Source organism: Budorcas taxicolor, chromosome X (genome assembly GCF_023091745.1).
Source record: "Budorcas taxicolor isolate Tak-1 chromosome X, Takin1.1, whole genome shotgun sequence".
Classification (NCBI taxonomy): domain Eukaryota; kingdom Metazoa; phylum Chordata; class Mammalia; order Artiodactyla; family Bovidae; genus Budorcas; species Budorcas taxicolor.
This window is the reverse complement of record NC_068935.1, coordinates 85,079,386-85,102,554: the sequence shown is the minus strand read 5'-3', so window position 1 is coordinate 85,102,554 and position 23,169 is coordinate 85,079,386. Positions and strand designations below refer to the sequence as shown.

The 23,169-nt window shown below is 41.4% G+C and overlaps 2 protein-coding genes and 1 pseudogene across 2 annotated transcripts in view; all 3 read right to left on the bottom strand.

Annotated features, from left to right (window-relative positions):
* RP2 (RP2 activator of ARL3 GTPase) overlaps positions 1-11,307 on the bottom strand; it is a 50,009-nt gene extending 38,702 nt beyond the window's left edge. The window contains exon 1 of the mRNA XM_052663801.1: positions 11,206-11,307. Coding sequence (XP_052519761.1) covers positions 11,206-11,307 — 102 coding nt within the window. The remainder of the gene's footprint in view (positions 1-11,205) is intronic.
* Positions 1-23,169, bottom strand: part of CHST7 (carbohydrate sulfotransferase 7) — a 520,876-nt gene that overhangs the window by 180,345 nt on the left and 317,362 nt on the right. The gene's annotated exons all lie outside the window — the stretch shown is intronic.
* LOC128069543 (60S ribosomal protein L5-like) overlaps positions 14,899-23,169 on the bottom strand; it is a 48,928-nt pseudogene continuing 40,657 nt past the window's right edge.

Here is a 23,169-nt window from a genome sequence, read left to right as displayed (position 1 = left end):
ACTCGCGGAGTTCACTCAGATTCATGTCCATCGAGTCAGTGACGCCATCCAGCCACCCGAGGGAGTATCAGATAGTGAGAACTCACACAGAGGAAACCACTTGAATATAAGACCCAGTGTCACCCAACCACCAGTAGCACCCTGTGTTTATGCCTCATCTAGACAGCAAACAAAACAAAACTACAAACCAAATCATCAGTAGACAGGATTACCACCTCACTCAGCCTTGCCCAGCAGAGGAAAAACAAACAAACAAACAAAAATTAAGCACAAATCTCACCCTATAAGAAGCTTACACAAACCACTGGACCAACCTTATGAGGGCAGAAACCAAAAGGAAGAAAGAATTCAGACTTGAAGCCTGGGAAAAGGAGACCTCAAACACAGTAAGTTAAAAAAATAATAATGAAAAGGCAGAGAAATACTACACAAATGAAGGAACAAACTAGAAACACAGAAGTCCAAATAAATGAAGAGGAAATAGGCAAACTACCTGAAAAAGAATTCAGAATAATGACAGTAAAGATGATCAATAACCTTCAAAACAAAATGGGGAAAATGCAAGAATCAACTAATAAAGACTTAGAAGAATTAAAGAATAAACATGCGGAGACAAACAACACAATTACTGAAATTAAAAATACTCTAGAAGGAATCAAGCAGAATATATGAAGCAGAAGAATGAATCAGTGAGGAGGAAGGTAAAATGGTGGAAATAACTTCTGAAGAGCAGAATAAAGTAAAAAGAATGAAAAGAACTGAGGGTAGTCTCAGAGACCTCTGGGACAATTTCAAATGCACCAACATTTGAATTATATGGGTCCTGGAAGAAGAAGAGAAAAAGAAAGGGTATCAGAAAATTTTTGAAGAGATTAGAGTTGTAAATTTCCCCAACATGGAAAAGGAAATAGTCAATTAAGTCCAAGAGGCACAGAGAGTCCCATACAGGATAAACCCAAGGAGAAACACACCACGACACACACTAATCAAAGTAACAAAGACTAAACACAGAGAAAGAATATTAAAAGCAGCAAGGGAGAAGCAACAAGTAACATACGAGGGAAACCCCATAAGATTAACAGCTGATCTTTCTGCAGACCAGAGGGAATAGCAGGATATATTTAAAGTACTGAAAGGGAAAAATCTACAACCAAGATTACTGTACCCAGCAAGGATCTCATTCAAAATTGATGGAGAAATAAAAAGCTTTTCAGATAAGCAAAAGTTAAGAGAATTCAGTACCACCAAACCAGCTTTGCAACAAATCTTAAAGGGACTTATATAGTCAAGAAATACAACAGAAGATAAAAGATCTACAAAATCAACCCCAAACAATTAAGTTGCAATAGGAACATATGTATCAATAATTACTTTAAATGCAAATGGATTGAATGCTCCAACCAAGAGACACAGACTGGCTGAATGGATACAAAAACAAGACATATATATATGCTGTCTACAAGGAACCCACTTCAGACCTCAAGACGCATATAGACTGAAAGTGAGAGAATGGAAAAATATATTCCATGCAAATGGGAAGCAAAAGAAAGCTGGAGTAGCAACCTTCATATCAGACAAAATAGACCTTAAAATAAAGATTACAAGAGATAAGGAAGGATACTACATAATGATCAAGGGATCAATCCAAGAGGAAGACATGACAATTGTAAATATCTATGCACCCAACATAGGAGAATCTCAATACATCAGACAAACACTGACAGACATAAAAGGAGAAACTGACAGTAACACAATAATAGTAGGAGACTTTAACACCCCACTCACACCAATGGACCGATCATCAAAACAGAAAATTAATAAGGAACACAAGCCTTAAATGATACATGAGATGAAATGGATCTCACTGACATCTTCAGGACATTCCATCCAAATGCAGAAGAATACACCTTCTTCTCAAGTGCACATGGAACATTCTCCAGGATAGACCACATCTTGGGTCACAAATCAAACTTCAGTAAATTTAAGAAAATTGAAGTCATATCAAGCATCTTCTCTGACCACAATGCTATGAGACTAAATATCAATTACAAGAAAAAAAAAAAAACTGTAAGAAGCACAAGCACATGGAGATTAAACAGCACATTTCTGAATAACCAACAGGTTACTGAAGAAATCAAGAGGGAAATAAAAAAGTTTCTAGAAACAAATCACAATGAAACAGGACAACTCAAAACCTATGGGATGCAAAAAAAGCAGTTCTAAGAGGGAAGTTTATAGCAATACAATCCTACCTCAAAAAATGAGAAAAACGTCAAATAGACAACCTAACTTTACACCTAAAGCAACTGGAAAAAGAAGAACAAAAAACCCCAAAGTTAGTAGCAGGAAAGAAATCATAAAGATCCAAGCAGAAATAAATGAAAAAGAAATGAAAGAAACAATAGTAAAGATTAATAAAACTAAAAGCTGGTTCTTTGAGAAGATAAACAAAACTGACAAACCCTTAGCCAGACTCATCAAGAAAAAAAGAGAAAAGAATCAAATCAACAAAATTAGAAATGAAAAAGGAGAGGTTACAACAGACAATGCAGAAGTACAAAGGATTATAAGAGACTATTATGAACAACTATATGGCAGTAAAATAGATAACCTGGAAGAAATGGACAGATTTTTAGAGTAGTTCAATCTTCCAAGACTGAACCAGGAAGAAATAGTAATTATGAACAACCCAATTACAAGCACTGAAATTGAAGCTGTGATCAAAAATCTCCAAAAAAAAACACAAAAGCCCAGGGCCAGATGGCTTCACAGAATTTTACCAAACATTTAGAGAAGAGCTAATGCCTATCGTTTTAAAATACTTTCAAAAAATTGCAAAGAAACATTTCCAAACTCATTCTATGAGGCCACCATCACCCTGATACCAAAACCAGACAAAGACAACACAAAAAAGAAAACTACAGGCCAGTATCACTGATGAACATGGACGTAAAAATCCTCAACAAAATTTTAGCAAACAGAATTCAGCAACACATCAAAAAACACATACACCATAATCAAGTTGGGTTTATTCCAGGAATATAAGGATTCTTCAATATACGCAAATCAATCAATGTGATACACCATATTAACAAATTGCAAGATAAAATCCATATGATCATCTCAATAGATGCAGAAAAAGCCTTTGAAAAAATTCAACACCCATTTATGATTAAAACTCTTCAAGAAATGGGCATAGAAGGAACCTACCTCAACATAGTAAAGGCCATATATGATAAGCCTACAGCAAACATTATTCTCAATGGTGAAAAACTGACAGCATTCACCATAAGATCAGGAACAAGACAAGGGCGTCCACTTTCACCACTATTAGTCAACATAGTTCTGGAAGTCCTAACTACAGCAATCAGAGAAGAAAAAGAAATAAAAGGGATCCAGATCAGAAAAGAAGAAGTAAAGCTTTTCCTGTCTGCAGATGATATAATACTGTACATAGAAAACCATAAAGATAGTATCAAAATATTACTAGAGCTAATCTGTGAATTTAGCAAAGTTGCAGGATACAAAATCAATACACAGAAATCACTTGCATTTCTATATACTAACAATGAAAAATCAGAAAGAGAAATTAAGGAATCAATCCCATTCACCATTGCAACAAAAAGAATTAAAAATCTAGGAATAAACTTACCTAAGCAGACAAAAGAGCTGTACACAGAAAATTATAAGACACTAATGAAAGAAATCAAAGATAGCATAAACAGATGGAGAGATATTCCATGTTCCCGGGAAGAATCAATATTATGCAAATTACTACCAAATACAATCTATAGATTCAATGTGATCCCTATGAAATTAACAATGACATTTTTCACAGAACTAGAACAAAAAATTTCACAATTCATATGGAAACACAAAAGACCCCGAATAGCCAAAGCAATCTTGAGAAAGAAGAATGCAGCTGGAGGAATCAATCTTCTTGACTTCAGGTAATACTACAAAGCTACAGTCATCAAGACAGTATGCTACTGGCACACACAAAAAAGAAATATGGACCAATGGAACAAGATAGAAAGCCCAGAAATAAACCCATGCATCTATGGATACCTTATTTTTAACAAAGGAGGCAAGAATATACAATGGGGCAAAGACAGCCTCTTCAATAAATGGTGCTGGGAAATCTGGACAGCTACATGTAAAAGAATGAAATTAGAACACTTCCTAACACCATACACAAAGATACACTCAAAATGGATTAAAGATCTAAATGTAAGACCAGAAACTATAAAACTCTCAGAGGAAAACAGGCAGAACACTCGATGACATAAATCAAAGCAAGATCCTCTGTGACCCACCTCCTGCTACTGCTGCTGCTAAGTCGCTTCAGTCATGTCCGACTCTGTGCGACCCCATAGACGGCAGCCCACCAGGTTCCACCGTCCCTGGAATTCTCCAGGCAAGAACACTGGAGTGGGTTGCCATTTCCTTCTCCAATGTGTGAAAGTGAAAGGTGAAAGTGAAGTCGCTCAGTTGCATCCCCATGGACTGCAGCCCACCAGGCTCCTCTGTCCATGGGGTTTTCCAGGCAAGAGTACTGGAGTGGGGTGCCATTGCCTTCTCCTAGAGTAATGGAAATAAAAACAAAAGTAAACAAGTGGGACCTGATTAAACTTAAAAGCATTTGCACATCAAAGGAAACTATAAGTGAGGTGAAAGAAAACCCTCAGAATGGAAGAAAATAATAGCAAATGAAACAACTGACAAAGGATTAATTTCCAAAATATCCAAGCAGCTCATACAACTCAATACCAGGAAAACAAACAACCCAATCAAAAAGTGGGGAAAAGACCTAAACAGACATTTCTCCAATGAAGACATACAGATGGCTAACAAACACATGAAAAGATGCTCAACATTGCTCATTATTCAGTTCAGTTCAGTTCAGTCACTCAGTTGTGTCCGACTCTTTGCGACCCCATGAACCGCAGCACGCCAGGCCTCCCTGTCCATCACCAACTCCTGGAGTTCACTCAGACTCATGTCCATCGAGTCAGTGATGCCATCCAGCCATCTCATCCTCTGTCGTCCCCTTCTCCTCCTGCCCCCAATCCCTGCCAGCATCACAGTCTTTTCTAATGAGTCAACTCTTCGCATGAGGTGGCCAAAGTACTGGAGTTTCAGCTTTAGCATCATTCCTTCCAAAGAACACCCAGGGCTGACCTCCTTCAGAATGGACTGGTTGGATCTCCTTGCAGTCCAAAGGACTCTCAAGAGTCTTCTCCAACACCACAGTTCAAAAGCATCAATTCTTCGGCGCTCAGCTTTCTTCACAGTCCAACTCTCACATCCATACATGACTACTGGAAAAACCAGAGCCTTGACTAGACGAACCTTAGTCGGCAAAGTAATGTCTTTGCTTTTGAATATGCTATCTAGGTTGATCATAGCTTTCCTCCCAAGAAGTAAGCGTCTTTGAATTTCATGGCTGCAGTCACCATCTGCAGTGATTTTGGAGCCCCCCAAAATAAAGTCTGACACTGTTTCCACTGTCTCCCCATCTATTTCCCATGAAGTGATGGGACCGGATGCCATGATCTTTGTTTTCTGAATGTGGAGCTTCAAGCCAACTTTCTCACTCTCCTCTTTCACTTTCATCAAGAGGCTTTTTAGCTCCTCTTCACTTTCTGCCATAAGGGTGGTGTCATCTGCATATCTGAGGTTATTGATATTTCTCCCAGCAATCTTGATTCCAGCTTGTGTTTCTTCCAGTCCAGCGTTTCTCATGATGTACTCTGCATATTAGTTAAATAAGCAGGGTGACATATACAGCTTTGACGTACTCCTTTTTCTATTTGGAACCAGTCTGTTGTTCCATGTCCAGTTCTAGAGAAATGCAAGTCAAAACTACGAGATATCACTTCACACCGTTCAGAATGGCCCTCATCAAAATGTCAACAAACAATAAATGCTGGAGAGGGTGTGGAGAAAAGGGAATGCTCTTGCACTGTTGGTGGGAATGTAAATTGATACAGCCACTATGGAAGACGGTACGGAGATTCCTTAAAACATTAGGAATAAAACCACCATATGACCCAGCAATCACACTCCTAGACATATACCCTGAGGAAAGCAAAATTGAAAAAGACACATGCATCCCATTGTTCATTGCAGCACTATTTACAACAGCTAGAACATGGAAGGAACCTAGATGCCCACCAACTGATGAATGGATAAAGAAGTTTTGGCACATATACACAATGGAATATTACTCAGCCATAAAAATAAACACATTTGAGTCAGTTCTGATAAGGTGGATGAACCTAGAACCTATTATACAGAGTGAAGTGAGTCAGAAAGTAAAAGATAAATATCGTATTCTAACACATATATACGGAATCTAGAAAAATGGTACTGAAGAATTTACTTGCTGGGGAGCAATGAAGAAACAGACATAGAGAATAGACTTATGGACACTGGGAGAGGGGAGGAGAGGGTGAGATGTATGGAAAGAGTAACATGGAAACTTACATTACCATATGTAAAATAGATAGCCAACTGGAATTTACAATATGGCTCAGGAAACTCAAACAGGGGTCTGTATCAATCCAGAGGGATTGGATGGGGCTGGAGATGGGAAGGAGGCTCAAAAGGGAGGGTATATATGTATACCTATGGTTGATTCATGTTGAGGTTTGACAGAAAACAACACAATTCTCTAAAGCAATTATCCTTCAATAAAAAAATTTAAAAAAAAAACTGATCAGAGGCTAGAGGCAGAGTTGACTACAAAAGGGCATGAGGAAATTTGGGGAAATGATCATACTGTTCTGGTTTTTGGCTTATTTGAACTTTTTGGCCATTACAAATAATGCTGTTATGAATATATGTGTACAAGCTTCTGTGCGGAAGTATGTTTTAATTTCTCTGGGATATACTTAGGAGTGGAATGTAACGGCCAAAAAGTGGAAACAAGCCAAATGTCTAACAAAATGGATAGTAAAATAAATAAAATTTATTTATAAATAAGATGAAGTAAAATATCTACTCTATGTTAAGGTTATTCAGCAATAAAAAGGAATAAATTATTGATATATGCTATAATATGGATGAATGTCAGAAACATGCTAAGTGAAAGTATACAAAAGAACACATACTGTATGATTTCACTGATAAATGTCCCAAATAGACAAAATCTCTAGAGATTGAAAGTAAAATTATAGTTTCCTGGGGCTTTGGGGAGTAGGGAGTAACTACTTATGGATCTGGGTTTCTTTTGTGATGGATGAACATGTTAAAAAATTACATCACAGTGATGGAAACAGAACTCTGTGAACTTGTTGTATGCCTATTAATTATATCTCAATGAAACTATTTTTAAATGTATAAAGAAAAAACTAGTTATTTCCATTAAGTGACAACTTTATGTACAGGATTTAAAACAAGTCGACAAGTTTGACATTTCTCCCATCAAGAGAACCCCTTCCTTTGGATGTAGGTGACACCTGTGATTGCCTCAATAAACAATATGGCAGAGACTTCCCGGGCTGTCCAGTGGTTAGGATTCTGGGCAGGGGGCACAGGTTCCATTCCTGGTCTGGTTGGGGAACTAAGATCCCAAATTCCACATGCTTCGAGGTATGGCCAAAAAAAAAAAAAAAAAAAAAAAGGCAGAAGTAATGCTACATTACTTAAGAGAGCAGTTAGAAAAAGCCACGCAGCTTCTGTCAGTCTCAGGACATTTGCCTTTGGAACCCAGCCATCATGCTGTGGGGAAGCCTGGGCTACATGACGAGGCCCCTGGCCCTTAGCCCCAGCTGAGCTTCCAGCCAAAAGACAGCATCAACTTGCCAGTCACCTCTGTGATTAAGTCATATTGAAAGCAGATCCTTCATCCCCCAGTCAAGTTGCCGTGATTGATGACACACAGAGCAGAGAGCCAATCAGGCTAAGCCCCACACAAATTGCAGAGTTGTAAGCAAAATAAGTACTTGCCATTATTCTGTGACATTAAGTTTTGGGGTAGTTTGGTAGGCAACCATGGGTAACAGAATACCTTAGGTACTTAAGAGGTTAAAAACACCATCTACTCAAAAACAGCCCCCTATTCAATGTAGATACTTCTTTCCAGTAAATCACCATCCAACCTCTATGTGAATGTTCTGACCAACATGAAGATTGGTCACCACCCCTTCTGGTGATAAACAACTCTTGAGTTATGATCTGCCTTGTATTAAGGGTGTTCTTTGGAAGCAATGATGCTAAAGCTGAAACTCCAGTACTTTGGCCACCTCATGCGAAGAGTTGACTCATTGGAAAAGACTCTGATGCTGGGAGGGATTGGGGGCAGGAGGAGAAGGGGACGACAGAGGATGAGATGGCTGGATGGCATCACCGACTCGATGGACGTGAGTTTGAATGAACTCCAGGAGTTGGTGATGGACAGGAAGGCCTGGCGTGCTGCGATTCATGGGGTCACAAAGAGTCGGACACGACTGAGCGACTGAACTGAACTGAACTGTATTAAGACTGGTTCTGCCTGTCCAAGTTCTGTCCTCAGAGGTAGCCAGTACTATCTAACCTCTCTTCCTCAGGACAGGTCTTTACCTTACTAAATAGTAGAGAAATCTTTACCAGGTTTCATTTTGTAGCTGAGAAAACTGAGCGGATATAATATGTATTGTCCGTGCTCAAAATCACAACTTTCATACCTATGCCACCATTTCTATCATCTAGGAAGAGAACGGTATAAGTAACTAGAAAATGAAAGCTATTTTTCTGTACTACTCATCCTTCCTTTGTACTTAAATATTTCCTGTTTTAATTTAAAAATGCCAGTTAGCTCTTCAAGGGCATGGAAAATAATTCTTGTCATTGTGAGTCTTCCTTGGTGTTTGAGGACATATATATTGAATAATTTACCTAGCTATGGGAAGCAGCATACAGATAACAAGGATACAAACATTTCTTTCCAAAGGATTTAAACACAGATCTTACAATCCAAAAATACTTTGCATCTTATCAATGTAGTAACTGTATGATAAGTTTTCTTTCTTTTTCAAAGTCAGCAACAGAAAATGAGCTTCTTACACTGTTGATTACAGTAAGTCCGTTGTCATAACAACACCTAAGTCCCCAAACATTCTTTCTAATTGAGACAATTTCTTCTAGCTTCAGTCCCCTAAGACTGACTCAATTACACAACTCAAAATCCAAACCCCTGAGGGTGCCTCTCAATAAGGATACTGATTATGCAACCTAAGGAAAAGTCTAAACACCACTTTTCCAAGTTGCAAGGAAACTTTTCAGGCAATGCACTTTGTTTTTACAGCTAAGTCTTACAAGTTGAATGGTAATTTTCTGATGTAACTTTAAAATTGTTTGTATTTCATGATCACATTACAGAGATCTAAACTTTTAATACAAACCATTCTGTTAATATAACTTCAATATATCTCATTCATGTTCTCTGGGCTGTATTTACATCCTGTTTCTTTTAAGGTACAATTAAAATCTTCTAGGAGCAAGCAAGACCATGCTAAACTCAATAAAAGTATCACTGGATTAATATAGAACATATGTATACTACCCATAACGAGCTCATGAGTTAAGGAGCAGAAAAAAAACTTTAAAATCATATAAAACCTTAGCAGGTCATCATAAATTAGAGGGGTCCAAGAATGAATTCTTAGTAATTCCAAAAGAATAAAAAATTCCAAAAAGAAAAAGCAATGTTGGGAAATGTGTTATCTCTGTTGTTTCAAAATGTAAGCTGGTAATTCTCTAACAGTAAAAAAGATTTTTAAAAGGGCTTGCTTTCAGACAGAAAGTACAGTACTTTCCACTCCTACATTATAAAATGCTGCTATCCCAATGAAAATTTGCTGTATGACTCAGGGAACTCAAACCCAGGCTCTGTAAGGACCTAGAGGGGCTGGAAAGGGTGGGAGGTGGGAGGGAGGTTCAAGAGCGAGGGGACATATGTACACCTATGGCTAGTTCATGTTGATTATCGCAGAAAGCAAACCAATATTGTAAAGCAATTATCAATCAATTAAAAATAAATATAATTTAAAAAATGCTGCTATCAAGTATGGATAAAATAGAATAAACCGACTATGCCACCCTATGAAGCAGGGGCAGAAAGATGGGGCTGAGAAGTCTGTAAAAAGGCGTCCAATTTTTAAAATCTGACACTTGGAGAACCGAGTTTATGTGAATAAACTCTGCGGGGGACTGGAAATCATGTAGGATGGTCTATGAAAACAAATCATTAATAAAACATTTACTATAAAGCATTCATTGATAAAGATGTTTTATTAAGCAAGGAGTTGTATTAGCTGTTCATAACACTCATTTAAAAATTTTTATCATTTTGTTTAGAAGAGAAAAAAATTAATGGATCTATCAAAGTATTTTTCTAAACATAAATGGAGAACTATGTAGAAAGAGGAAGCATTATGAAATTTATGACTAAGTGTGTTTTGTGTAAGACTGTAAAACTGTTCAAAGGTAGTGGACGTGTTCAAAGGTTTTCCGTTTCTGGCTATAGGGAAAAGTAAAAATAAGGGCATTTTCATTCATTCAACAGTAAAATACTGCCTAGCTTATGTAGATTATTTTCACCTTACAGTCTTAACACACATTCCAAAGACTGATTTGATTTTCATTATTCCTTTCGGGGAAGAGGAGGGAAAGCAGGGCTGTATATGTCAAATGGTCCACTTCGTCACTGAGAAAATTTTGCAGTGGAATACATCAGGAGGCACCAGAGATTTACTGACTAGGGAACAGAAAAGAGAAAACAGCCACAGAAAGAACATAAGCTGCAAAAGAGATGAGATCAGTCCCAAGAGTAACTCGAGGACTGGACAAAACCCTGCTCGGCGCTGCAAGTGCAATGAGCAGACGTGATTTGGGGCATTCCAGGTTCTCCTTCCTTCTCCGGAGTCCATTCTTGGACCGGAGAGCAGGATGCAGAGAGGAGGGAAAGCCCGCAGTGTCCAACTGCCTGGACAATGAGCTCTATGGCCCCATCCAGAGCTGCACCGCCCTCCTTGAAGCCTTCTCTAGCGTTCAATTTCACGGCTCCCCCAAAAGTCATTCACTTCGACTTCAACAACTCGCGGGAGAGAGCACGCGCGCAAGGGCAGCAGCTGCTGGGCCCGCCCCCTTAGCGCTGCTGGCCGCGGGGGACCCTTGCCGAGCTGCTCAGCAGGACTGAGACCAGCCGCTAAGGGAATCTACCTTCTCGCGCTGGTCCCAGCTGTACTGCTTCGGCTGCACTTCCTCGTCCTCCGGTTGCGACTCCTTCTCAGCCTTCCGCCTCTTGGAGAAGAAGCAGCCCATGGTCTTGGCCCGCGGGGTCTCACTGGCCGCTACTCCTCGCCGGCCCGCTGGCTCAGACACCTCCTGGAGTTGTGATGTGAACCCCGGGCGCCTGGGCCCCGCAGCGGTCTGAATACTGCCCCGCGGAACCGCCCAGTAGCCCGCAGCCCAGGTTTACCCGCCAGGCCCAACAGCCCTGTTCTTTTTCCTCTCAGTTGTCCTGACGACCCACTGCAGCCAATGACCGCTCAGCGCTCGGGGAACCAATCAAAGCCCCGCGAGCAGCCTGCGCGGCCTATGAAGAGAGGTCGACGCACGAACACAACCAATCTTCGCCGGGCTCCTGCGCCAGCCTCCAGGGGCTGATCCGGCCGGCTTCGGCGCCCTCACAGCCGACCCAGCTCCCAACCTGCCCCGCCCCTCTTAGAACTCAACTGGACTGTCCGGCTGCCGGTAGTACATCTGCGACAGCCAGGTCTTTTTGCCCTGGGTTCTGTTTCCAAGTTCTAGACGCGGAAGGGCAACCTAGTTGACATTAGACTTCAGTTTTGTGATGCTATTGGTGAGGGAACAGGAATTCCTGCTTGTGCAGGAAGGGTCCTGAAATTCACTGGCCTCAATCCTGGACCCCACGTCGTCTGGCTAGTGTCACCCCCCCAGGAAATCCCCCCAACGACCTTTCTGACCCTCCTTGCCCTCTCTAATGTGCTTTCTTAGAGCTTCCACGAATGACTCTAAAATTGAACAAGAACTTAGAAAAATAAGTATTTTTGTACCGTCTCCTTATTGGAACTGTGAATTTCTCGAGACAAAAAGCCCTGTCTTTTTTCAAATCCCCCAAACCTTGCTTAACTCCACACTCATTGCTCAATAAGACGTTTGTCAAATGAATGCTTGCACACTAGTGAAGGAAACATTTACAGCCTTTCCCTATTCTTTCCCAAAGTGGCTCAAGAGGAGGGGTCGGGGAGAGTAATGGTAAAAGGGTTCTCTTCATGGAGTTTATAGCCTCATGGAGGACGTAAGCATTGCCATATAAACTATCAGATATATTCTCAATAAATGCTGTAGGGTTTGTCTGAAGATATTTTTTAAAATATATATTGAATATTAACATATGCTATGCTTGGGTTGACTTTTACTACAATACACATGTATTGCTTGTATAATAGAAAAGATAAGTTGTCGGTTTAATTCTCTGAGCACAGTATTTTGGCATTTGGTAGGACATCAAATGCAGGTTAGGTAGGCTTAAATTTGGTTAACTTTCTACATTCCCACACTTATTCACATCTAATGTATATACTTAATGAGCCTCTGGCTTAACTTGAGCATTAAGAATGTTCCCTTTTTCACTTCCTGCCATTTATTGCACAATCAGGAAGAAAAGTACATGTGCTCAAGTATTAGAAATTACTGTTAATTTAAGTTCCAGATCTTAGGCAATCAAGTCTTTAACCAGTACACACTTTTCCTTCTTCAGAGTGAGATGAAAAGTCTATGTGACCATGTTTTGAGTAAGACCCTTAGATGTTTTATATTCATAAAAGGTTAAAATTGTGACTTCCAAGTAGTACAGTGGAGGAAACAGAGGTCCACAGAAGTGAAGAGACTAATCTGTAGTCACAGTGAGAGCGGTTCGACAGGGTCTAGAAAGATCCAGAGTCTGCGCTGTTCAGGGCTTCCTCCTCCTAAATTTGTTCTCTGATTCATCTGAAAGAAGTAAAGAAGTATCTGCTAGGCCTTCTGATGCCTTGGGAGCTCTGTCCCACAGTGATGTTGTTCCTCTTAATGAACAAACAAAACTAATTTTAGAGAAACAATCTCTAAAGCTCATGGTTTTGAAGTATTCATTAATGAGAAACTTAAACCTAAAACAAAATCTATATCCAATAGTGATGTTTTCAGGAAACCTTAAAAAAAAGTGAAGATAAAATCCCCTTTCTGTTAAATGCCATCCCACCATCACCCCTAACCAAAAATGAAATAGTTTAATAATTATTCAGTTCAGTTCAGTTCAGTTCAGTCGCTCAGTCGTGTCCGACTCTTTGCGACCCCATGAATTGCAGCACGCCAGGCCTCCCTGTCCATCACCAACTCCCAGAGTTCACTCAGACTCGCGTCCATCGAGTCAGTGATGCCATCCAGCCATCTTAAACTAGGACATATTCAAAGCCAATGAAAGAACTACCTAGAGTTCACTCATGCTCTTTCTTTTTCTTTCTTTTCTCCCCCCTTCCTTCCCCTGCCAATGAATTTTCATAACTGCTTTTTTCCCCCTGCAAACCAGCACTCTTTACTTACTTATTGGCATACATATGGCTGAGAAGAGTCATCACACCCTGATTCCTCATTCCTTTCTGTCCAAGTGTATGCTAGGGTCTCTTTATATCTTAGCTCAGATTCTCAAGGAAGATAACCAGATAAAGTGTTGGCCAGTCAATAACAGATTGGACTTCCCCAGTGGCTCACTGGTAAAGAATCCGCCTGCAATGCAGGAGCCGCAGGAGACTCAGGTTGGATCCCTGGGTTGCTTTGGGAAGATCCCCTGGAGGAAGGCATGGCAACCCACTCCAGTATTCTTGCCTGGAAAATCCCATGGACAGAGGAGACTGGCAGGCTACGGTCCATAGGGTCACAAAGAGTCAGACTGAAGCCATTTTGCATGCTCACACCCAGCACAATAATGGAATGGTTACCCATCGGTCATGTGCACACCCCTGGTCTAATTACTTCAGTCATAAGATGAGTTCTATTTTGCAAACACGAGTGGGGAGCAGGTCCTAAAAGAGCACATGTGCTGGCAGTCCTAACTGTGTAGAGTCCAGAAAGAAACTGGTCATTCCTTCTGCCTGTAATCCTGCTACTTATACTCTTGTTATATCTTTTCTATAGAAACTTATCCTTCATGTTCAGTGAATAGATGGATATTCATCTGTATTAATAAGCTGAGTGGTGGGTTTGCACCTGGACACAAGCTGCAGATATGGTCTGGGTCCCCTGAGTGTCTTGACCACAGAAATGATAGAGTTATTTACCTCTCAGAAGACATCACTGAAGACATATATCTTCACAGCACGGATAAACAAGTTACTCCAGCAACGGTGGCTGGAAAAGTCCCTTTTCTCGAGTTGACCTGACCCATGCTTGCTCACTCTGTACTCAACCTAAAGAAACACTTTACAAGTGAAGGAGAAAAGAGAGGAGTGTTTCTATGATCCATTGCTGTGTAACAAACTTAATGGCTTAAAACAACAATTATTTATTTTCCACTTGAATCTGTAATTTAAGCAGGGCCCAGGGGGGACAGCTCAATTCCAGTTTCATGCTACATCCAGAGCTTCAGCTGAGATAACTCAAATGGCTGAATCATTCTACATAAAATCTCAGAGCCTCTCTGTGTGTGATCTCTCCAACAAGGTAGCTTTAAGGTATTCGGATTTTTAAATATAAATTTATTCATTTTAATTGGAGGCTAATTACTTTACTATATTGTATTGGTTTTGCCATACATTGACATGATTCCGATTTTAATACATGATGCTGAAGGCTCCAAGGATAAGTTTTCCATGAGACCAAGGCAGAACCTGCAAGCCCTCTTATTTATTTATTTTTTTGCTTGTTCAATAAGTTTATTATTGTCTTATCTGAAAAATCTTGATAGAAAATTGTGGTTTGGTTTAACTCTCAGCAGCTCGTTCTTGAGCTCTAAGGAAGCTTGCCTTCTTCTGAGCTACCCGATCTTTCTTCTGGGCAAGTGACATTTTGGGATGGTTCCACCTCTTCTTTTTAACTTCTTTCTTAGGCTTCTTCTCATACACTGGATTCTCTCGTATTGCAGTATGAGCTTTCTCATACATCTCCTCCATCATGTCTGGAGTTACGTTGTTTTTTATGTACTGAGAGAATTGTTTCTTGTAAGCATCTTCATCTTCTTCAATTAGGTAATGTGTGTAATCTGCAATGTTTTGCCCCATGATGTGCTTTCGGTGTACCTCAGCACTGAACTCTTTGCTTTCTGAATCATAACCAGGGAACTGTTTGGTACTGTGAGGGATAGACAAGCCTCCATCGACAGCTCACTTTAGAGCCCCAAAAAACTTTATTCCCAGTAGTAGTTCTGGCAAGTCCTGCATCCAAGTAACAGGTGAAGGCACCAGGTTGACCATCAATGCTTTCCACATTGTATTCATCTCCACTCACCTTGACTTGGCCTTCATAAATTTTGTCCATACCAAACCTATTAAGAAGCCTGAGGGCCAGCAGCAGGCCAGTACAATATGCTGCAGCATAATTTGTCAGGCCAACCTTCATACCGTATTTTGGGAGTTGGTGAGCATAAGCTGCACAAACGATCATATCTCCTTCTCTACGGGCATAAGCAATCTGACAAATGATTTCTCTGTTCGTTACACGAACAATCATTCTGTATTTGGGTGTGTTGTACTTATTTTTATCTTGGATTACCAATCGTTTCTGAGCATAGTAGTCAGTTTTGCCCTCTCGCCTTCTGAATTTCACTTGGTATCTCTTGAAGTAGGCCTTGTTCTTGACAACTTAACAAACCCCATCCTGCAGAACAGAACCCCAACTCCGTGGCTTGCCACAGAGCTGCAGAACCAGCACGGCTCGGGGAAGTGGGTGGGGCAGAGGGTGGGAGGAGTGCAAAGCCTCTTAAAATGTAACTTCAGAAAAGACACATCCCTTTCACTGGATTCTGTTGATCACATAGTTCTTGGCATTTGGCAAACAGTGGAAATTGACCAGAGGCCAGACAAGAAATCGAGATAAGGCTTTACTGGGGCCCCTGCTGCCGCAGGCAGGAGAGAGAACAAACAATAAGTTCCCTTTCTTGATCACTCTCTGAGTTGGGGGCAAGCTTGCTCCTTACGTGGGGTGAGTGTAGTAGTGTGTCCAGGAGTCAGGCTGGAGGGGTGGCTTAGGTGTTTTGCCCACCCATTAGGTGGCATTGTGCTTAGGGGGGCATGTGCAGTACCCTGCTTTTGCTCTCGACACCCTGCTTTTGCTCCTGACACTCTGTTTTCGCTCTCTACACCCTGCTTGTGCTCTCGATAGCCTGTTTTGCACTAGGTTCTTCAAAAGTGGCAGTTGGAATTTTTGGTCTCTTTGTATCTTTTGGGTCCAGTATTTGCCCCAACTGTACATGTACGCAGTTATTTTTAGTTCCATATAGTTTCTTTTGTGTTTTGTTGCTGAAGGAGAGGTGTGTCCAGGTGCAAACATTGCAGCACTCCAGCAAATGGTCCCAGGCCTGTCTCATTCCCCCTGAGACTCCACACTCATTCTTAAGGTATAATCAGTGGTAAAAAATCCAAGTTCCAAACAGGGCAAGTGGGTTCGATCCCTGAGTCAGGAAGATTCCCTGAAGAAGGAAATGGCAACCTACTCCAGTATCCTTGCCTAGAGAATCCCACGGACACAGGAGCTTGGTGGGCTTCTGTTCATGGAGTTGCAAAGAGCCAGACACGACTGAGCGACTAAACAAACAAGGGGCTGAATATCTCTTCTTTTGAAACTTCTTCCTGCTGGACAGGGGCCGCAGACCCTAGCTCACCCTAGAGGTGTAGAAGCCTCTCACTGACTGTTCTGAGGAACTGTAGGAACCTGGCCCACTTACTGCTGGAATGGACTGAATTCCTTGAGCCATCATTATGAGCCTTATTTCAAACCGTTGGAGCCTAAAAGATGCAAACTAACCAAGAGGTTAAACAAACAAGGGCTAAAAGGAGAGAAGAACAACAATAGCCATGAAAGGGCCTAGTAAGGGAAGGAACCAGGGTTAACTTTGGGCTTCCCTAACTGTTGCCCAGACAAGGAAGGCAATATTGCCTCTGCCAAAATCATGAAGCCACTCTGCCTTGTTCTACCAGAAGGCAATCAAAGGTCAGAGAATTGTCAAGAATCACGTCAGCCAAGGAGACAAGAGAGGTCCCAGGTCACATTAAGGTTTCAAATAGGAGCCAACGTACTACATCATTCTGCTTATCTGTTGATGGCGTCTGTCTTTTGAATAGGTACATCAGATCTTCCACTGGCTTATGGGTGTATTGTTCTGCTGTGACCTGCAGGGTTTCTGAAGGTAAATGCTTTGGTTTGGATAAATGTACCCAACTGGATATCCCTTGCAGTTTGACAACAATGGAAGTGGTTAAAATTATATTATAGAAGCCCTTGCATTTTTGGAATAGTTGGTATTGGGAGGAACCCCTCTGTCCAGATTTTAAGAAAAACTTGGTCCCTGGGGTTTATTTGTGTAGGAACTGCTCCTTCCTCTGTATTTTTAGTGGGAGCGGGCAGTGCCTTGGGGGCACAGTACTGGATTGCCTTCTGACCTTGTCCCAGATTAATAATATATCTCAGGGCTTGGCTCATGTCTTCATCCAGTAGCAAGTCAGTAGTAAAAAAAGGCCTCCATTGGTCATTTCAAATGGGCCAAGCCTCAGACCACTCCTGGGGGCTACATGGACCCTGAGGAGTACAATAGAAAACAAGTTGGTCCAGGGTTCATGAGCTTTTTGGCAGAGCTTCACTGTGGTTTTCTTTAAAGTATGGTTCATTTTCTTTACCTTCCCTGAAGACTGGGCATACCAAGAGGTGTGTACTTGTTCCTAGGGCCATTGTGAGCCCCTGTGTGATTTTGGCTATAAAAGAAAGCCCGTTATTGCTCTGGAGGGATTTTGGAAGTCCAAACAGAGGAATTATTTCTTTTAAAGGGGACTTACAGATGTCCTTAACCTCTTCAGATTGGATGTGGAAGTATCAACAAATGCCAGAAGATGTTATATCCTGACAGTGGGTACATTTGGATGAAATCTAACTGCCACTGTTCCTCCAGGTAAGTTATCTTGGTGTTGGACTGACCTGAATAATGAAGGGGGGGATTGGATGGGTCTGTGGGTTATTGTGGGCACATAAATCACAAGCATGTATTACTTATTTTACTGTTCTTTTAAGCCCCTTCACCGAAAAGACCTTCTGCATCAAGTCCCATAGTACATCCCTCCTAGAGCCGGTGGCATCAGGTAAGCTCTTAGTGAGTTTACATTGTTGGGCCTCAGGGATTAGAATCTTATCCTCCTTTTTAGTATCACCCTGTGATTCCCTTCTCATAGCCTATTTCTCAGCATGTTCTTGTTCCTGTGTGGAATACTGGTGAAGGCTAGGGAGTTCTGGGGGACCAATCGCTAGAGCCATAACTTGTTCAGATTCCTATGATCAAGCTGCCTGTTTTACAATTTGATCAGCTTTGCTATTCCCCTGACTCACAAAGGATCCACCCCTCTGATGGGCCCTATTTACTGTTACCTGGGTCAGAAGCTGCACTGCTTTGAAAAGAGCCAGAATCAAATCTTTATGTTTTATGGGGGAATTTTTAGCAGTTAACATTCTCCTTTCTTTCCAAATGGTTAGAGTTAGTAAAAATCTTCAATTTCTTATCCTTCCCTAATTTCAATGCTCTCATTAATACAATTAGTTCAGCCTTCTGGGCGAGTGTTTGAGGTGGCAAGGTCTTGGCTGCTATAACTTCATCTACACTGACTATGGCATACCCTGCCTTTGGGGGTTCCCATTTCTACAAAACTGCTCCCATCAGTAAAGCATTTGACCTCAGGGCTCATCTAGAAGATCAGACCTCCTGAAATAAGTTTATTCTGTGGCCTCTATACACTGATGCACTAAGTCTCCACTCTCAACAGCTAGAAGCAAGGCTGTTGGATTTGTTGTTTGGCTCACCCTTAAGATAATGTCAGGGGTGTCCATTAGGAGGGCCTGAAATCTTGATAACCTTCCTCCTGTCATCCAGTGATGTCCTTTGACTTCCAGCACAGACTGTACGTGATGAGGGGTTAACACATCTAAGTGTTGTCCCAGGGTGATCTTGAAACCTAACCAACAGGGCTGTGACTGCTACTGCCCACAGGCAGCTTGGCCATCCCAGGGTCACTGATTCCAGTTGTTTTGAAAAATAATTCAGTGATCTCTGATCCAGTCTCAGATTTCGAATCAACACTTCTAGTGCAATCCCTGACCTCTCATGAACATATAGGGTAAGTTCAGTTCAATTGAGTTCAGTCACTCAGTTGTGTCTGACTCTTTGCAACCCGATGGACCGCAGCACGCCAGGCCTCCCTGTCCATCACCAACTCCCAGAGTTTACTCAGACTCATGTCCATTGTGTCAGTGATGCCATCCAACCATCTCATCCTCTGTTGTCCCCTTCTCCTCCCACCTTGAATCTTTCCCAGCATCAGGGTCTTTTCAAATGAGTCAGTTCTTCCCATCAGGTGGCCAAAGTATTGGAGTTTCAGCTTCAGCATCAGTCATTCCAATGAATATTCAGGACTGATTTCCTTTAGGATGGACTGGTTGGAACTCCTTGCAGCCCCAGGGATTCTCTCAAGGGCTTGCGTGAATTTGGAAGCTTCAGTGCTGGTGCTCCACTCAACTCAGTCTTTAGAGTCTCAAAGGCTCACTGGTGGTCCTTATTTCATTGAAGGGGTTCCCTTTCTCCTCCCTTTAGAGCCTTATATAGGGGTTTTCCTATAAAGCCATAATTTGGAATCCAGGTATTACAGAACCCAGACATCCCAAGAAAGCCTCAAAGCCGCCCCCTTGTGGTTTCAGATGGTAATGCACTAATTGCTATTTTCCCATCTGTGACCCTGGGGTCAAAACAAATCCTAAATATTGAACCTGTTGCCGTGAGATCTGAGCATTGGTTGGAGAGACTTTATATCCTCATTTTTGCCAGAAAATTTAGGACCCTAACAGTGTTTTGATCTGAATTTTGTTTAGTCTCATTACTTGCCAATCATCAGCATATTGTAGTGGAGTTCCCTTCTCAAGGCTCAGTTCCCTTAGTCCCCTTGCTAATGCATTTCCAAAATGATGGGAGCTGTTCTGAAAACCTTGGGGAAGCACTGTCCAGGTATATTGGTTAGCCCCCAGGTGTCAGGGTCCCTCCATTCAAAGGCAAAAAGTATTGAGAGTCTGGATGTAGAGAATAGAGAAAAATGCATCTTTGAGGTCCAAAACAGAGAAAGTGGATGTTCCCTGGCACTTGGATGAGGAGCGGGTATGGGTTTGTTACCAGTGGGTGAATAGGGATGACTGCCTCACTCACTGCTTGTCAGTGTTACACAAATTTATACTCCCTGCTAGGCTTCTGAGTGGGGAGGATGGGGGTGTTGCAAGGGAACTGGCAGGGCGTAATGGGTCTATGTTTTAGGGATTTGCTGAGCAGCAGTTTGAGTCCCCTCAGGGCCTCAGGCTTTAAGGGATATTGTCTCTTCCAGGGGTATTTCTCCTTAGGCCTTAGTCCTATTTTTATTGAGGGAACACATTTAGCCCGTCCTGGCACTGAGGTATCCCAAACTGCAGAATCTACCTGTTCTCTGATTTCTTGGAGGATGTTGTGGGGGATATTTTGATGCCCAGTGGGTGGGTCATCTGGGGCTACTAACAGATGCATTCTCTGTTCAGATTCTTTACCTCTTTGGACTTCACCTGTCTAGATCCTTATTTACCAGATCTCTCCCGAGGACGGGCACAGGGCATTCTGGCATATGTAAAAAGAAGTGAGTAATAATAATGGACCCGATTCTGCAGACAAGGGGAGACATAAATCCCCTTATCTTTGGCTGCCTCTCAACTCTTGTCAGTACAGTTATGGTTGGAAAGGGAGGCGGCCAGCAAAGTCAAAACAGGGGAGGTAGCTCCAGTGTCTACAAGAAATTCAGTTCTCCTACCTGCCGCATCAAAGGCGATCCGAGGCTCCACTGGAGTAATGAGGATGGATTGCGTGGGATCTGGAGCTGGGAAGGCATGTAGGCCCATCAGTTGGTGTGTGGGGATCTCTCATCTGGGAGATTCACAAGGAACTGGGGCTGGTTGGAGTTGCCCCTCTGGTGTCCCACAGGAGGGCACTCAGGACATTCCTCCCTCCAATGCCCCCCTTTACAACCAAAGGTATATTGGTTTGGGCCCAGGGAGGTTCTGGGTGATCTGTCCAGCCTTCTTGGCTGTCCAGGGTCCCGTCAAGGTGGTGGGTGAATCAGAGCAACAAAAGCTGTATTTTCTTTATTAACCTCTTATCCTCATTGGTCTCTTCCATTAAGTCTCAGTTGTTAGAGACCTTGATGGGCTCTTCTACCAAGGTTGATGATGGGTTTTGGGGCCCAGCCTCAAGCTTCTGTAATTTCCTCCAGCCTTTAGGAGTAGCCTGAGTGATAAAATGCATGGCCAATATTGTCCTCCCTCCTGTGGACTCAGTCTATATTGGTGTGCTTCCTGAATGCCTCTGTCACCTGACTCAGGAAGACTGCCAGGTTTTCATCTATTTCCTGTGTAACCTCTTGGACCTTATCATAATTTACAGGCTTCATCACATACCTTCTTCATTTCTTCTGATAGACAAGTAATACAAAGTCTCATCCTAGCCTGGCCTACACAATCTTCATAGTTCCCAGGTGGGTCATGTTCTGGGATTGCATCCCCACCCACCTGATAAATTTGGTAGTGCAGATTGACGGCCAGTAGGCCATTTGCGAGTTCCCTGGCATTTCTCAGTATACACTCCTTTTCATCCGGGGTGCAAGAGCGAGCCAGAATAACCATGATGTCCTGCCAGGTGAGACAGAACATCAACGCCAGCCTGACAAATTTATCCCTAAACTTGCCAGGGTTCTCTGAGAACGTGGCAAACCTCTCTTTATAGATTAACCCAATTAGTTTAGGATCTCTCTTTGGGATGTTCCAGGGGCCCCTTGAAGCACCCCGAAGTTAACTGGAAGTCAAGAGAATTTCCATAGAATTTGATATTTGAGAAGTCTGTCAAAAGTCTCAAATAGTTTTAAAATACTTGATCACATAGAATCATGGGTCACTGTGAAATCATTATTTCTTAACCTAAAGTGGAAAAAATATTTAAGAAACTCACACAATCTGATATCAAAAGGAGCATTCCAGGAAAACTTTGTTCTCTTATGAGAGAGAAAAACCAAACCCTGTCCTGTATCAGCCTACTCTTAATAAAAATCCATTTACCTAATTAAATCTAATCCAACTTAGAAGACCCTCGCCACATATAAAATTCTTTTCTCAATGTTCCCTTTCTGAAAACCTTCTGTAACTTTCTGAAGCTGTACTTTGTTCCTTACTCTTTCCATTCAGAAATAACCAGCTGGAGGATGAAATCAACCTTTTCCCTTTCAACAAAATATATTTCCATTCCTCACATCTTCCTTTCTGAAAACATACGCCCTGTTTTCCTTAAGCAACCATGAACTGTCTTCTAAATTAGCATTCTATAGATTGGTTAAAAAAAAAAAAAAACACATCTCAAGGTGACACCAAATATCTTTAGTTTCTCTCACACAAGAAGACAAAAGTAGGTAAATTTAGACCTGTTTAGCAATTAATGTTCTCAGTTATTTTATCTTATTTGAAATGACCTGGATATTAAATGAATTCCTATTATTCAACTTAGTTTAGCTTCAATTTACCAACATTTAGAGAGATTATTTTAGATGAATGTTTCCAAAACATAATTTTTTATAGCATTTACCATAAAGTTCTTATTCCAGTTACATTTACTTAAAAATTTTATTCATGTCAGGTTGTCTTTCCTATCAACAGATATCATAACAAAGACAATAGGCACTGATTGACTTCCAGTAAACCTAGGTACAGTAAAAGTAGTATACTTAACGTTGATAACTCTAAAGAGGGGTCTGTATTAATTAAACCCACAAGATTAAGCTAGTTTTAATACCAGATAGTAATTAAATATTGAATATTACCCAGATCACATGAACCCAAAATGTATTCTGGTGAAAGTGAAAGTCGCTCAGTCATGTCCAA